Source organism: Capra hircus, chromosome 15 (assembly GCF_001704415.2).
Source record: "Capra hircus breed San Clemente chromosome 15, ASM170441v1, whole genome shotgun sequence".
Taxonomy (NCBI): domain Eukaryota; kingdom Metazoa; phylum Chordata; class Mammalia; order Artiodactyla; family Bovidae; genus Capra; species Capra hircus.
Window position 1 is genome coordinate 18,517,247 of NC_030822.1, and position 17,947 is coordinate 18,535,193.

At 40.5% G+C, this 17,947-nt stretch overlaps 1 protein-coding gene across 1 annotated transcript in view; it reads left to right on the forward strand.

Annotated features, from left to right (window-relative positions):
* FBXO3 (F-box protein 3) overlaps positions 1,038-17,947 on the forward strand; it is a 33,534-nt gene continuing 16,624 nt past the window's right edge. Inside the window, exons 1-3 of the mRNA XM_018059260.1 lie at positions 1,038-1,179; positions 5,383-5,472; positions 7,723-7,886. Of these exons, the coding sequence (XP_017914749.1) occupies positions 1,076-1,179; positions 5,383-5,472; positions 7,723-7,886 (358 nt within the window). The 5' untranslated portion in view covers positions 1,038-1,075. The remainder of the gene's footprint in view (positions 1,180-5,382; positions 5,473-7,722; positions 7,887-17,947) is intronic.

Consider the following 17,947-nt stretch of genomic DNA (forward strand, 5'->3'; position numbering starts at 1 on the left):
TGAGGCCTCAACGGCCCTTCACATCTGAAGTACTTAACCCTCTGAAAATAAATCTTGGCAGAAAAAAAAAAAATTATTATACACTTGCATTGTCCTAAAATGATGCTAAAGCTGAAACTCCAGTACTTTGGCCACCTCATGCGAAGAGTTGACTCATTGGAAAAGACTCTGATGCTGGGAGGGATTGCGGGCAGGAGAAATAGGGGAGGACAGAGGATGAGATGGCTGGATGGCATCACTGACTCGATGAACGCGAGTCTGGGTGAACTCCAGGAGTTGGTGATGGACAGGGAGGCCTGGTGTGCTGCGATTCACCGGGTCGCAAAGAGTCGGACACGACTGAGCGACTGAACTGAACTGAAAATGACGAAAAACAACCGTGACGACCAAATTGAGAGCACCAAATAGATTCAGACCCTATGCACCTTTTACTTGGGAGGGGGTTAAAATTATACCCTCGATAACCATTTCCTTAGTTTGGAAGAAGAGCCTTCCACCAGCGCCTCTAGTTGATTCCCAACTCTGCCCCCTACAGAGTGGACAAGGATCCTGCTGTGTGTAAGCGACACTCCGGGCCAGGGAGGCTAAAAAGAGAAACGAGAGATTTCTCGGTCGGAAAACGAAGAGAAACAATGGATTTGGGGGCTAAAGGCAGAGAGAGAACTTGAGGCCACGCTTCAAGGATAGCGGATGTAAAATTTCTCGTGAGGGGCGAGAGTGACCCAGTCAAATTTGGTAATAAACTCTCAAAGAGGTCCGGACTGGGCAAGTTTAGGGATCGAAACGGGAAGAGGGAGCCCGGGGGAATCTAAGGGAGAGCACAGGGGGACTCGGCAGAACTAGAGTAGCTCGGGTGAGCCAGATACCGAGGCACGCGCGCTCGGCCTGCAAGGCAGAAGGCGGAGCCTTCCGGGGAACCGCCTATCGGGCCGCTCTGTGGGCGGGGCTATCCCGCTCTCCTGTCGATTACATAACAAACCTGTGCCGGTGGCGGGGGAGGGGCGCGGGCTGTGGCGGCGGGGGCGTGGCCTGGGCGTGGCCTGGGCGTGGCCAGGCCTGCACCGGGCCAGGCAAGATGGCGGCCATGGATACTGAGTCGGCGCCCCTGACCCTAGAATCGCTGCCCACCGACCCCCTGCTCCTCATCTTATCCTTCTTGGACTACCGGGACCTAATCAAGTAATGGGGCGAGGCACATGGCAGGGGTGGGGTTCGCGGGTAAGGGAGGAGGTGTAAGGCAGGAAGGACGGAGGCCCGGCTCGCCGACCGAACCTGGACTCGGGTGTCAGCTAGAAGGTGACGCCAGGGCCACCCTGATCCTGCAGGGTCCCTCGGGGGTCCGGGGTGAGACCGCGGCGGAAGGGGTCCCGCCTTGAGGTCTTCCTCGCGGCCGGGGCCCAGGCCTGAGGAGCGACAAGAGCCCTCTCTCCCGGGCCTCAGCGAGGCCCAGTTGGAAGCGGGGAGATACTACTCCCCGCTGCCGGCCTGCGGACCCCCGCGGCCCGCACCTCCGGACCCCCGGCGTCTCTGCCCGATCCTGGCAGCCTTGGCCAGTTTGAAAAAGTCTCCGTCCCGGCGGCAGAGCACTCTTCTCTCTCTGCCTGGGCCGGAGGCCTTCGGAGTCGGGCGCCAAAGTGGGCCAGTTGGACGCGGGAGAGGAGCCGGGCGACCCCCTCACCCCTGGGTGCGACTTCTGCGGCAACGTTATATCTGGCAGGCTCACTTTCCATCTTCTCTGCAGGATAATTGTTTCGTTTTCAGCCTTCCTCCTCACGGTTGCATGTTGGATTTTGTTTTGGTACTGACTTCCGGTGTTGCGATACAGGTGACCATCTTCCCTCCTGTATGCTTTGGGTTTCACAAGTTGCCGGCATCTGTTCCCAAAAATAAACACCGGTTGCTGGTAGGGGTGGTTAAATGCCAGGTTCCTTCAGCGCTTGGGACTGCCTGGAATGGTGGAAGAAATGGCGCTGTTTACACCCTTGACAGCTGGTGGCATGCCTCTTTCTTGGGCCACCATATATATTTTCAGAGGAGGCAAAGACGCCCTCTTAAGGATAGGTAGGAGAGATTAGTTTTGTTTTGTTTGATTAACCATTGGATTTTAGCAGTTTGGTGACTGTACCCTGTGTTGTCAGGGATCCTTGTAGACATGCAGCTTTCTTGAAGTTGGTGGCAGCTGTTGGTTTGTCTAGCTAAGTGGTGACAGAGAGAGAGCAGTTTCTGGCTGCTATCTATACTAATACCTGTAACATTTTTATTTTTCTAGGAAACAATTTTTTCTCTACTCGCGCTTGTAATAAAGTTTGTCTTTTCTTTGGAAAAGTCTGTTCCAGCTGCAAACTGTCATCTGAAATATTGTGTTGGTAGGGCCTTTTAGGGGCATCCCTTGTAGCTCAGTCGGTAAAGAATCTGCCTGCAGCGCAGGAGACCTGGTTCGATCCCCGGGTTGGGAAGATCCCCTGGAGAAGGAAATGGCGACCCACTCCAGTATCCTTGCCTGAAAAAATCTCATGGACAGAGGAGCCTGGTGGCTGCAGTCCATGGGGTCGCAAAGAGTCGGGCGCGACTGAGCAACTAACACTTACTTATAGCCTTTTAGAAATCTAACACTACACACACTCTTGATCTAATGGGCTACCTTGCTCTCAGAATGATCTTTCTAAGACAGATCCTAAAAATCCTGTAATGCCACTCGTTATTTACAGATTATAACCTAAACTTCAGGGAGCATTTAAGGCCCTTATTATTTGACATAGTCCACTCTATCCAAATTGACCTCAGCCAGCATACCACACTTGTGCCTTTTTTGTTCTGTGGCTTAAACTCTTGACCTTGCCTGGAATGCCATGCTCCCCTCTTCTCATCCTAGCAAGATGAATTCCTTTAAGACCCCCTGTCCTGAGTCCGATCTCTACCTTTTTTCCTCCCTCTGCAGAGTTCATTTACCATACCAGATAGATTGTGCATTTCTTAAATATAAAGACTGTGTTGTTTGTCTTTGTAGTCACTGTTTATTCAACAGGTTTTTTTTTTTTTTGAGTGTTTCTGTGTGCCAGCCTATTAAATGCTGGGGAAACAATAGTGAACAAGACACATAAGGACCCTCTTATAAGCTCTTACAGTCTAATGGGCAAGATGGAGAAAAAGTGCATAATTACAAGAGCTGCTGTGTGCTATGAAGGAAATGAATCAGTGACTCTGTTAAGGAGCTGATTCAGACTGGAAGGAGCTGCTGTATATGATAGACAGCATAGAGCAGTCCTGGCAGAAGGACCTGTGTTTTCAGGAGCTGATTGGAGGATAGCAGAGCCTGTTGGAAGAGCTAGAAGACTGGTGTTGTAGGAAGTAGGGAGTGACTCACAGGCGGAGAGGCTGAGCAGAGACTGGTGAGATCATGAAGGACCTTGTGAGGAGTTCAAGTTTATTATAAATGCTTTAGGTCGTAATCAAAGTTTTAAACAAAAATGACATGATCCCTCTATAAATGTTTGTAGAAGTAAACTAAGTTGAATACTGTATTAGTCAGGGTTCTTGAAGGAAGCAGAACCAATATGTGTGTGTATGTGTGGCTTATTTTAAGGTATTTGCTCATGAATTGTGGAGGCTCTTTCCTATAGTCTGCTATGTGCAACCTGGAGACCCAAGAAAGCTGGTGGTATAGTTTGAAGGGTAGGGAGCTGGAGAAATGATTCCAGTCTGGCTCTAAAAGCCTGAGAACCAGGAGTGCCAAAGGCAGGATAAGATCAGTGTCCCAAATTAGTGGTCAGGCAGAGAGCAAATTCAACCTTCCTCTGCCTTTTTGTTCTATTCAGACCCTCAGTGGATTGGATGATGCCCACCCGTATTGGGGAGGGCCATTTGGCTAACTTAGTCTGCCAGTTCAAAGGCTCATTTTTTCTGGCAACATCTGACAGACACATCAGGAAATAGTGTTTAACCAGCTATCTGGGCATCCCTTAGCCCAAACAAGTTGACGCAAATGCCATCGAATTTTATCCACAGAAAAGTTTCCAATGTACTGTGACTTTCTTGTAGTATGTAGCTCAGATTTTTCAAGTGTCTCTCTCATTGCTAACCTTCTGAAGGTTTTGGTACATATTTGCTGAACTGGATTGGATTGGATTGATTAGTCTATTGGGATCATTGTGTAATGTAAACTGCACAGTTTGAGTCTCACTGCATATCAGAATTATATGTGGCACTTTAAAAATAAACATATCATGCCCGAGGTACAGACTGCCCGAGGTACCATGCCGACTGAGTCAGAAGCTCTAGGACAGTAGTTTTCATCCTTAATGTCCATCAAAAATCACTTCTGGTGCACATTCCAGAGATTCTTTTATGTTGTTTAACTCTTGGGATATTAAGAGAGAAGGACCTAAAAAAGAGATAGGGGACTCTTGAGTTCACAAAATTGGAGGGATTCCTAGTTTTGCAAATGTTTGGGTGTCTCCTGAGAGAGGCTGAAAAGGATGAGAATGATGTTTATGTAAAATCTGAAAAGTGAACAAAGCCTATTCTGTTTAGCATCAGTTGTTTTTTTAACATGCCCCACTCATGGCCTTGACAAATCCTATGTGATTTAAGATTCCCTTAATTGATTAGTTATTGCCCAAGTAAAATCTTTTAATACCTACCTACTTTCTCTAACTTGTGATTTCTCTTCTGAAAGGATAGAAATCCATTTTTTAAAATCTCAAGTTCATTCTTTTTTGAATTAATTACATAGGGAAGGATTTACAGGCATCAAGCACTATTGTGTTAGAAATCTCTATATAATAAGAAAATTATTTCTAATATTTCATATTTTTGAGCAGTTGACCCTAAGTTGAATAGCTGTGGATACTGAATCAGAACTGTTGTGAATCTAACATCTTTTATAAGTGGGTTTTCCAATAGTTCCTATAATTGAAAAGTGTTTTTGGCTATGTATTCCTGTTAAGAAAAAAAATTGGAATAGAAGGCCTATGTATTTAATATCAAATGTCTCACAGATCTTAAAAAGAAAAAACAGTTTGTTTACATCTGCATAACATTTCTATTTGTAGAAATGATTACTGCCCAATAATGAGTATAGGAAAACTCTTTGATTTGAAATAACTCCAGTGGTTTATATGTTTCATAGACTTTTGTATGAAAATTAAAATTGTAGACATTTTGCAGTGTGTTTGTGAACTCAAATAGTTAAGATTTCATTACTCACAAGGTAATTATACTAGCTAACACATTAAATAGGTTTTAGAAAATACTGTTTTGCGGAAGGTAGTGGGAGAAAAGCAAAAGGAACAAAACAGAACTTAACATTGAATATTTTCGTCTTCATTTCTAAATTGCTTTCTTGTTTTCTTTTATACTAACCATGAATCTGGTTACTGCCAGCTGTTGCTATGTCAGTCGAAGACTCAGCCAGCTATCAAGTCATGATCCTCTGTGGAGAAGACATTGCAAAAAATACTGGCTGATATCCGAGTGAGTATTTGGGAAACATGTATCTTGAAATTGGGCCCTTGGCTTTCATTAGTGCTAGTCTATCCTGATTTTCCTCTCTAAGCCTGTCTCTTTAACACCTTTGATGGCTCTGCTTGTGCCTGCCAGTAAATGCAGGTGTTCTCCAAACTTCTGTCCGTGGCTGACTGCTCTTCTCCCTCTGAGAAGTCTCCCGCATGCACTCCTGCAGTTTGTAGAGATGACTTGTATACTTCTAACTCCCAAACCTGAGTGTCCACCCCAGACATTGCCGTTGAACCGCAGATTTGTTTGCATAACTGTCTGCTGGACCTTTCCACTGGATGACCCACAGGGTTCACCGAATTTAGTAAATTTTAATCAATTTGATAGAATAAAAGTGTAGATGACAGAAGGTGGGAGTTGGAAAAGGTGAAAGAAAGGGTAGGATTGCTAATATCTTTTTCTTAGGTTGAGGGGAGTCAGGTGGTAACTGAAGTTGGTGAAGCAAGAAACAGAGATTTAAACATATTATTTAAAGCTAAGCTGTTGAGTAGAACTAAAAATAACATCCTCTAAACATTGGAAGGAGAAAGAATGAGGAAGAAGGAATTTCATGTATTGCTTCATCCTGACCTTTTATTGATTCTTTGGGGTATCAGTAGATAGATATAAAATTGATAAATCAAGAACTAGAGGAATAGGGACTTCCCTGGTGGTCCAGTGGTTAAGAATCTGCCAGCCAGCGTAGGGGACGTGGGTTCAGTCCCTGGTCCAAGAAGATCCCACACGCTGTGGAGCAGCTAAGCCCGTGTGCCACAGCTACCGAGCCTGCAACTGCTGAGGCCACTTGGCGCAGCTGCTGAAGCCCATGTGCTCGAGAGCCTGTGCTCTGCAAGAAGAGAAGGCACTGCAGTGGGAAGCCGTCACACCACAGCTAGAGAGTAGCCCCCGCTCACCTCAACTATAGAAAGCCCAGACTCAGCAGCAGAGACTTAGTGCAGCCACAAATTTAAAAAATTAAAAAATACAGCTGGAGGAACAAGCATTTAGAATTACAGAGATACCTTCCAGAAGTACCTAAAGTTTCCTTTGAAGAGTTGGACGAAGAACAGGAGACTGCCTAGCTTTTCATTATAAGTTCTTTGGTACTTTTTGGTTTTAATAATATGTGTATTACTTCGATAAATAAAAGGTTACTTCCTTCCTACCACTCCCCTCACCCCAAAACACACACACGCATGTACATACAACACCCTGAATTGTTCTCCCCATCCCTAAACCGGGTCCTCCTGTATTCCTGCCGTCATAGCGGTACCATGCATCCTGGCATCCAAGCCAGAGAGGGGCAGCATCCTACGTCTCTTCTGTCCTTCTCTCCCTACCTCATTCAGTGACTAAGCCTTTCTGACTTTAGCCCCTGTATGTTTCTTGAATCTTTCTTCTCATTTCGTTTCGCCACCACAGCTTTAGTTATCGTCCCTTACCGAACTGCTGCAGAACCTTTCCAACCGGTCTCTCTGTCTCTGGTATACACCCCTCCCAAACCACAACCACAGGTCCGCTCTTTTCACTCCCCTGTTACAACTCTTCAGTGACTCTCTATTCCCTAGAGGATAAGGTCCAAGCTACTACTGGTATTCTGGCTGCCTTATCCTGTACCACTTCTGACTCTTAAATTTATATTTCATTCTTTCTCCCTGATTAGATTACATTCTTTGAAGGCAAAAAATGTGCCTTATTTTCAGTGTCCTCAGTGGCTAAATAAACAGTAAATGTTTGTGGACTTGTACCAGACAGAAATGTTGAGTTTTGACTCCTTTGCTGTGCTATAGTGATTCTCTGGTTAATTCAGTGTGGATAAATTAGATTAATATAGCCTGTCAGTCATTAGTTTCTAAATGTGCTCTAAAATGGAAAAGCTAAATATATATTTTAAAATTTTACAATTGGTATGTTTTTAGGAGTAAGTTGAAATTCATATCCCATATGTTATTCATATTATATCTTATTAAGGATTAGAAAACTTACAAAAATAATAAATAGAAAGTAAAAAAATAAGTGACTCATAATCCCACTATTCCAGGAATAACTTGTTAAATTTTTTGATGTGTGTGTTACTGTTTATTATCTAGTCTTCATTTGTAGCTAAAATAAATGAAAAGGAATACAAAAGTAGCCACAGATTCCCAATAAAGTATGTTGGTAGGTGTCTAAAATATATGCTAATTTCATTGTAAAAGATTTTTAATTTTATTTTTTAAATCTATTTAGGGAAGAGAAAACACAGAAGAACCAGTGTTGGAAATCCCTCTTCATTGATACTTACTCTGATGTAGGAAGATATATTGACCATTATGCTGCTATTAAAAAGGCCTGGGATGATCTCAAGAAATACTTGGAACCCAGATGTCCTCGGATGGTTTTATCTCTGAAAGGTATTGGGAATACAGGGTGTCCCTTCCTCATTATAGTGACTCTAGTATAAACAGGTTAAATAACTTTAGGTTTCTGTCTCCTACGCTGATCTATGCTAATCCAACATTGTTTGTAATGCATCATTCACTTCTGGTCAGGGAAACGGGAAGCCTCGTTTGCTAAGGGGATACTGGCCCTGGTTTGCCCACCTCCGTACCCACGTGATTCTTTATTGGAAGGGAAGGCTGAACTCATCTGATCTTTACATTTGTTTTACATAAAGAAACTAGTAATGCTAGAATTGCTTGAGGATACCTATTGTAATTTCTTTTAAAAGACTTTTTTTTTTTTTAATTGAAGAATTGCCTGCTGTATCAACCCTCTTCCCTGTTTTCAGTACAAGTAAGTGTTTATTTGACAGCCTGGTATTAGGAAAGACCAAATATTGACAGACTGGGTTTTTACGCATCTGAAGAGCAGCATAATAGAATAGGGAAAACTTTCATCCCTACGTTGACATTTACAGAATAATGAAACTAGGATTTGAAGTGAGGTTTATTTGACCCCAGAATCTGTGCTCTGTCTACCATTCTACTATTGTCCAATTTTGGCAAGAAATATTAAGCTATTTTCCATTACTTTGATTTTTAAATGCCCAAGAAATACATAAATGGATTGGAGATGCTACTTATCTGCTTTAGCCTCCAATTTTTTTAGGTTTCTCCAGTAAAAGGAATTTTATATGTGTTTTGGTTTTGCTAAGCTGAAATTGGAATTAGTTCTTCTCAAATGTATTCCTTTTGAACTGAGGTCTCTTTTGAAAAGGTGTTCCTTTTACATTTCATATTTCTGCTGTACTTTTCCATGCAAATATGAATTTCATACAAGCATGATTGCATGACCAGTTACTTAAAACTGAATTGCAAGGAAGTAGAAGAAAGAATAATTTGGTAGAGAGAGTAGAGCTTTGAAGGAAAGGACCCTTGATTAATATTTTTATTATTATTTTTTCTTGAAAGAAAAGAAAAATATCATCTATTTCATATGTGGGGTTGAAAAATTTCAAGAGGAAAATAATTCCGAAAATAGGTAATTTGGTGGTGATATGTAAAATATGTAAGGGTTAGTGGGCTTCTTGGGTGGCACTAGTGGTAAAGAACTTACCTGCTAATGCAGGAAATGTAAGAGACACAGGTTCGATCCCTGAGTTGGGAAGATCCCCCGGAGGAGGAAATGGCAACCCACTCCAGTGTTCTTGCCTAGAGAATCCCATGGACAGAGGAGCTTGGCAGGCTACAGTAGGGTCTCAAAGAGTCCTACACGATTGAAGTGATTTAGCATGAAGCAAGTATGCAGTAGCCAATATTTGTTCAACACAAAGCTAGGTGCTAAGCTAAGTACTGTGTATTATTACATTTAAATTGCCAAAATCCAATGACGCAGACAGTTACTATTCTTATTTATAGGTGAGCTACCTGAGGCAAAAAAATCTAAGGAAGTTGTTTGCCATCACAAAGCAAAGGCTGAGCCAGGATTTGAATACAGGACTGATTCCAGAGCTGCGGTCTTAACAGCTATTGAAGGAAGAGAGGACCTATTCTGCTTAGGTTATCTTAGGACTCTTAGAGAGCTAGTCTAATATTAGGATATTTGGAATATGAGAATATATTCATTGTTCTCCTTTGAGGCACGGAGCTACCAGGAAAGGAAGAAACTAAGGGTACATAGCAGCCTCTTCCTTTTCTCTTTTATAGTTTTTTAGGGGGGCACTCAGTTGGTATTCCCAGGCTCCCTGCTCACAGTTGTGTACCTAGTGGCTGGAGGTGTGGTTGTCAGAGGATTCCTTCACAGCCCCTGTTTTACTGCTAGGTGCCAGTTCTCTGGGGTCTTTGCTCTGAGTTGGAATAGGACAGATGCTCTGAAATCTAGAAAATCGGGGGTTCTATTCATGTAGACCTATGAGTTTTAGGACTGAGTCAGGAACTTAGCTATTCATCTCAGGGGCCATAATCCCTGACTCAATTTCAAGAGTATGGAGATTGCAGATAGGAAACTTGGAAAGCAGATAGGCATTGGGCTTGGGAAAATTTTTATTAAGTATCTTGAAATTATAGTGTACTGGCCTGTTGTTATCGTTCAGTCACTCAGTCATGTCCAACTCTTTGGGACCCTGTGACTGCAGCATACCAGGCTTCCCTGTCCTTCACCATCTGCCAGAGTTTGCTCAAACTCATGTCCATTGAGTCAATGATGCCATTGAACCGTCTCATCCTCTGTTGTCCCCTTCTCCTCCTGCCCTCAATCTTTCCCAGCAACAGGGTCTTTCCCAGTGAGTCGGCTCTTCACATCAGGTGGCCAAAGTATTGGAGTTTCAGCTTCAGCATCAGTCCTTCCAATGAATATTTAGGGTTGATTTCCTTTTAGGATTGACTGGTTGGATCTCCTTGCAGTCCAAGCGACTCTCAAGAGTCTTCTCCAGCACCACAGTTCAAAGGCATCATTTCTTCCCCACTTGGCCATTTTTATTGTCCAGCTCTCACATCTATACATGGCTACTGGAAAAACCATAGCTTTGACTAGATGGACCTTTGTAGGCAAAGTTATGTCTCTACTTTTTAATATGCTGTCTAGGTTTGTCATAGCTTTTCTTCCAAGGAGTAAGCGTCTTTTAATTTCATGGCTGCAGTCACCATCCAAAGTGATTTTGGAGCCCTAGAAAATAAAGTCTGTCACTGGTTCCATTGTTTCCCCATCTATTTGCCATGAAGTGATAACCAGATGTCGTGGTGTTTGTTTTTTGAATGTTGAGTTTTAAACCAGCTTTCTTACTCTCCTCTTTCACCTTCAAGAGGCTCTTTAGTTCCTCTTTGCTTACTGCCATAAGGGTGGTGTCATCTGCATATCTGAGGTGATTGATATTTCTCCTGGCAATCTTGATTCCAGCTTGTGCTTTATCCAGCCTGCGTTTCGGATGATGTACTCTGCATATAAATTAAATAAGCAGGGTGACAATATACAGCCTTGTCCTACTCCTTTCCCAATTTGGAACCAGTCTGTTCTTCCATGTCCAGTTCTAACTGTTGCTTCTTGACTTGCACACAGGTTTCGCAGGAGGCAGGTCAGGTGGTCTGGTATTCCCATCTCTTGAAGAATTTTCCACAGTTTGTTGTGATCCACGCAGTCAAAGGCTTTAGCGTAGTCAATGAAGCAGAAGTAGATGTTTTTCTGGATTTCTCTTTGCTTTTTCAATGATCAAAAGATGTTGGCAATTTGATCTCTGGTTCCTCTGCTTTTTCTAAATCCAACTTGCACATCTGGAAGTTCCAGGTTGCAGTCTGTCTAATGGTATGTATCATATGTCTTTGAAGTTCATATTAACCTTAAGTGTTGGCTTAACATTGTTAGAGTCAAGGGACTTTTTAGAGATCGTTTTGACCAAGGATTAGCAAACTTTTTCTTCAAATGACCAGCTAGTAAATATTTTAGGCTTTGATAGGCAGATGACCTTTGTGACAGCAGTTCAGCTCTGCTATTGTGGGAGAGCAGCCATAGACAATTCAACAACAAATGGGTGTGGCAGTGTTCCAAGAAAACTTCATTTAGGGAAGTAGGTGGCATTTGGCCTTCGGGCTGTGGTTTGTGGATCCCTGATTTATAACAGCCCTTTTCTTTTCATAGGTGAAGAAACAGTCTCAGAGAGTTTAAGTGACTTATGCAGGGTCCTGTAGCTGGTGAGGAACAGAGATGAACTCTAGAACTCTAGGCCTCTTGGCTCCTAGTGATCTTTTCACCTCTTCCTCATACAAATAGGCTGGGGGCCAGGAAAGCACTTTATTAAGCATATGAAAGTTGCTTAATCCTCTCTGTAATTTTCTGTAGGTGGTTATCATCATCTATTTTGCAGAGGAGGAAACTGGATTAAAGAGGTGAAATAACTTGCCAGAGATCACAGTCAGTCTAGTCATGCCTTGGTATCCACAACGGATTGGTTCCAGGGCTCACTGAGGATATCAAAACCCAAAGACGCGCAAGTGCCATTGTTGACCCTTTGTATCCTTGTGTTCCACAACCGTGGATACAGAGGGCCAGCTATAATTGGTAGAGCTGAGATTTGACCCTGGTCTGTCTGGCTTCCAAATTCTGTTAGAGTAGGATGCCCCTCTAAAACATATTTCCTTGTATTTGTCTTTCACCATGTTTCCTTGTTGTCATTTAACTTTTTTTGTGTGTGTCTTGCTATCTGTTTTCAAGAAATGCTTGGTTTCTTAATGTTACATGTTAAATGTCCAATATGTAGCACTAACCATATAAATAGTAATTTTTTTCTCATTCAACTTCTAGTTCAGATAGCTATTTAGCTTGTTTACTTTCATACTGAACTTTTTAAAAAATAAACTTTTTTTGTAGTAATTTACATTATAAGACAGTTGCAAAGATGGCACAGAGGGTTCCTGTGTACCCCTCAGCCAGCTTCAGTTTCCCCTAACATACCACCCTGTGGGCCATTTGTCAAACTAAAGTCTTCACTGGCACATTCCTGCTCACTGAACTCTGGGCTTTATTTGTAATTCCCCAGATTTTCCATCAGTGAGATCCTTTTTCAGTTCCTGCACACAGTCAAGAATACCACATGGCATTTAGTTGCCATGTGTCTCCTCACTGTCCTCTGGCCTGTGGAAATTTTCCAGCCTTTCCTTATCTTTCACAGCCTTGACAGTTTGAAGCAGTACTGGTCAGGTGTTTTGCAGGATGTCCCTCAGACTGACTTTGTCTAAAGTATTATTCCTGATTAGACTGGACTAAGGGGTTTTTCAGGTTACTACCGGGTGAAATGTTTCTCTTATCACATAGCTGGAGGTATGTGATATCAACAGGCTATTACTAGTGATGTTAACCAACCTAGAGAAATGTGCACAGATCAAAAATAAACAAAGAAATGTGCACAGATCAAAAGTGTACAACTCAGTAAACTGTTGCAATGTGAACTTTCCCATTGTAACACCCTTCAGGTCATAAAGTAGAATAATTATGTGTACCTCGAACCCTCTTCTCTTTCTCAGGGGTAACCATTATCCTGATTGCTAATGCCACGGAGTAGTTTTCTCTCTTTTTGAACTTTGTATAATTTGCGTGATTAACTTGTGTATTTTGTGTAAAGTATTTGTTTCATTTGTGAGATTCAGTTGTGTGTAACAGTATTTTGTTCATTTTTGGTATGGTATAAACATTCCATTATATGATTAGACCACAGTTTATGTATTTATTCTACTGTTGGTGGATAGTTTATTTCTAGTCTTTGACTATTACAAATAATATTGTAAATCATTTTTAAAGTAATTTTTATTAGGGCATAGTTGATTTAAAATGTTGTGTTAGTTTCTGCTGTATGGCAAAGTGAGTCAGTTATACATATACATATATCCACTCTTTTTTAGATTCTTTTCCCATGTACGTCATTACAAGTGTTGAGTGGAGTTCCCTGTTGCATACAGTAGGTCCTTATTAGTTATCTATTTTATGTACAGTAGTGTGTATATTTCAAACCCAGTCTCCCAATTTATCCCTCCCCAACCCCAATCCTAAGTCTGTCTTCTATGTCTGTGACTCTGTTTCTATTTGTAAATCATTTTTGATGTATATATGAGCATATTTCTATCAGGCAAATATCTGGGATTGCATTTGTTGGGTGGTATAGTATGCTTACACTAAACTTCAAAAAATAGTTAATTTTCCAAAATGGTTTTACCACTTTACATTCCTACTAGCACTTTAATGTTGTCGTTGTTTTTATTTTAGCCTTTCTAATGGGTGTGTATGGTGATTTTAATTTGCATATCCTTGAGGAGGTAGAATGACAGTTTTATTTCTAGCTTTCCAATCCCTATATGTCATTTCTTTGTTTTTCTTGCTTTATTGAACTGGCTGGGCCTTCAGTACAGTATTGGGTAGAAATGATAATAGTGAGTATCCTTATCTTTCCGACTGCAGAGGGAGAGCTTTCAACAAGATGATGTTTGCTGTAGGTTTTTAGTAAATACTCTTTAGCATATTGAAGGAAGTCCCTTAAGATCCTAGTTTGGGGAAAGGGTTTTTTGTTTTTGTGTTTTAAATGAATAATTGAATTTTATCAAATCCCTTTCTACTTCATTCTGTTAATGCTCTGAATTATATTGATTGCTTTTTCTGAATGTTAAACCAGTTTTGCATTCTTGGAGTAAAGTTACTTTGGTTAGAATGTATTATCTTTTCTTTTTAATATATTGTTGGATTTGATTTGCTAGTATTTGGGGTTTTACATCTATGCTCATGAGAGAGTTTGGCCTGTAATTTTCCTTTCTTGCAATGTTCTTGTCAGGTTTTGGTATCAAGATGATGCTGGCCTTGTAAAACGAGTCGGGAAGTGTTGCCTCTTTTTCTGTTCCCTGGAAGAGTTTATGTAAGCTTGGTCTTATTTCTTGTTTAAATGATTAGTAGAATATTACCAGTGAAGCTATTCAATCTTGGAGTTTTCATTGTGGGAAGGTTTTAAATTAAGTTTCAATTTCTTTATCAGATTTAGGACTACTCAGATTTTCTGCTTAGTCTCATGTCAGTTTTGGTAAGTTGTGTTTTTCTAGGAAATTGTGCACTTCATGTACATTTTCCAATTTATTGCTATAAAATTTTTCATAATATCCTCTTAATCTTTGTAATGCCCGTTGGATCGGTAGTGATTTCACCTTTCCATTTCTGATGTTATTTGATATTATTATTTCTCTCTGTTATTCTTGATCAGTTTTGCTAGGTAGGGACTAATCAGTTTTATTAATGTTTTCAAAGAACTGACTTTTGTCTTTGTCAATCCTCTGTATATTAATATCTTATTTCTTATTTCATTAATTTTGCTGACTGCGTCTCTTTGAGTTTATATTGTCACTTTTTCCTGACTTGAGATGATTACTTAGACTATAAATTTTTCAGCCTTTCTTATTTTCTTCAAATCCCTTTAGGTGTATACATTTCCCATTAAACATAGCTTTAAGTTCATCCAACAAGTTTGAATATGTTGTGTTTTCATTAACATGCAGTTCAAAATATTTTGTGATTTCTTCTTTGACCCATGGATTGTATAGAAATGTATTCCTTCATTTCCAAACATTGGGGGCTTTTTTTAGTAATCTTTTTAATGTAATTTATATTTTAATTCCACTATGATCAGAGAATATACTTTATATGAGTTCAGTCATTTGAACTTTATTGTGATTTGTTATGTGTCCAGCATGTAATTTATCTTGGGAAATATTCCATGTATACTTGAAAAGAATATGTATCTCTCCTATATATTTTTTGCCATTGTTTCCATTTAGTACTATGTGTATAATTAGACAAAAACTGTTAATCTTATCAAATCATCTATACTCTTATGAAGCTTTTGGTTTCCTTATTCTGTTAGTTACTGAGAGAGATATGTTAAAATTCCTTACTGTGGTAGGCAGAGTTCTGAGAAAGTTTCCAAGATTCCCATCCTTGTGGTACATGCCTGATAAAATGATAGCCTCCCCCTAAATATGAGTGGTACTATGGATATAATTTGGAGAAGGCAATGGTACGCCACTCCAGTACTCTTGCCTTTTAGTCCTGTGATAGGTCATATCATATGACAAAAGGTGAAGGGGTTTTACAAATGTAATGAAAGTCAAAAATTAGTTGTTTTTGAATTAATTATTAATCAAAAGGGAAATTATCCTGAGCAGGCCTGACCCAGAAGGAACTTAAAAGGAACTGGGCCCTTCCAGAAGTCAGAGAGATTCAGAGCATGAGTATCTCTCCTGTTGGCCATGAGCAAGCAAATTGGCATGTTGTGGAGAGGGCCAGCTGATAGGGATGGCAGATGGCTTCTCAGAGCAGAGAGCTTCAGTCCTACAACTGCAGAGAACCGTGTTCTGCCAACAACCAGTGAGTTTGGAATAGAACCCCAAGCAAAGGATGCATAAAATGAGCTAGCAGCCCCAGTTAACACCATGACTTCAGCCTTGTAGGACCTGAGTGGGAGATCCAATTAAGTCATGCCCAGAATTCTGACCTGCAGAAACTGTAAAATAGTAAATGAGTGTTGTTTGACACTTCTAATATTGTGGCAGTAGAAAACTAATATTCCCATTATAATTATAGACAATCTTTTTTTCCATTTTAATTCTGTCATTTAAAAAATATATTTTGAAGCTGTGTTATTAGATGTACAAAACTAAAGTTATAATGCCTGTGTAGTGAATTGAACCTTTTTTCCTTTACAGAAAGTCCTCCATTACCTCAAATAATGCTATTTGCCTTCAGGTCTGTTTTGTATGATTTTAGTAGAGCTATTTTAGTTTTCTGTGTTTACATCTTTAAGATGTGCCTCTTGTATATAATTGTGTTTTGTTTTTCATCTGGTCTGTCAGTCTGTTTTTTAATTAGATTATTTAGTCTGTTTATATTTAATATAATTATTAATACATTTGAATGTAAATATACCATGTTGCTGGGAAGCCCAGGTGGTTCCATGGTAAAGAATCCGCCTACCAGTGCCAGAGACACGGTTTGATCCCCTGATCGGGGAGATCCCCCTGGAGGAGGAAATGGCAACCCACTCCAGTACTCTTGCCTGGAGAATCCCATGGAACAGAGCAGCCTGGTGGGCTGCAGTCCACGGGGCTGCAAAGAGTCGGACAGGACTGAGCAGCTGAGCAGGCATGTGTGCATACCTTGTTTCTACTTTTTATTGGTGCTGCCTCAGCAGCTGCTCCTTTTTTTGCATTCTTCTTAATTATCTTTTATTCCATACCCCCTTGCCTTTCTTAGTTAACGTCTTCTTTTAGTGATTAGTCTAGAAATTAAAATACGTGTGTCTGACATAGTGAAAGTCTATTGTAAAATTAGTATTTTTACCACTTCCTGAACAATGAAAGATCCTTAAAATACTTTAATTTCAATTACCTCCGTCTTATCTTTTGTATTATAGTTTTATGATTTTAGTTTTCAACCTATTTTATATCTTTGAAAACATTATTTCTATTTTATATGTTCAATATTATTTTAGATTTACCTCCATATTTACGTCTTCTGTTGCACTTTATTTCTTCCTGTGTCTTCATGCTTCCATCTGGGGTAATTTTTCTTCTGCCTGAAGAATTCCTATTAGTATTTCTTTTTTTTAATGAGGGACTGCAACTGCTGAATTATTTTCAGATTTTTTTTTGGTTGAAAAATGTATTTATTTCATCTTCACTTTTGAAGTATAAATTCACTGAATATAGAATTCTAGTCAGCAGTTGTTTTTTTTTCCCCAGCGCTTGGAGATACTGTTCTAGCTTCTGTTGTTTGGTTGGTAATTTAGCTATCAGTCTTACTGTCATTCCTCTGAAAGTGACTGTGGCTTTTTCCCCTTCTCTGGTTGCTTTTAAGATTTCTCTTTGTCTTTGATTTTCAGCAGTTTTCCAGTAATGTGTCTAGGTAACGATTTTCTTTGTAATTATAGTGCTTCTTGTAATTATAGTGCTTCTTGAATTGTTTTAATAAATTTTGGAGAACTCTCAACCCTATGATAATGCTGAAAGCTTTGCTCAGTTTCTCAACTTTGTGTTTGCTTTCAGAATTGGTAGTTGCCTCAAACACAAGGTAGCTCCAGTGGCTAAACTCTCAGTCTCCCTGTTCTGGACCAGCCTCCCCCGGCCCAGACCGTGCTGGTTCTCACCGCCTTTGAGGTTCTCCAGAAACGTTGAAACCAATATTCTGTTCAGCTTTTCTGCTTCTAAGCAGAAGGTTTGGCCCAGCAGCCTGGTGTGCCATTGCTGGGAGTGACTCTCTTCCTTGCTATTTGTAATGATACTTTTTGAAGCTAGTTTATATGGCAGGCTTACAAACATGAAAATCAAATGCTAGGTAATATCCTCCTAGAATGAACCTACACCTAAGTCCTGTATTCCCCATTGAGAAGCTTGGTTAAGACTCTTGAACAACATCTGTTTAGAGAACTTCTGGAGAGTTTTTTTAAATAGAGAAGTTTATTAGATTAAGAAAAATGAGCTATGCTCTTAAGTTTGCAGTGTAATGTGAAAAATTA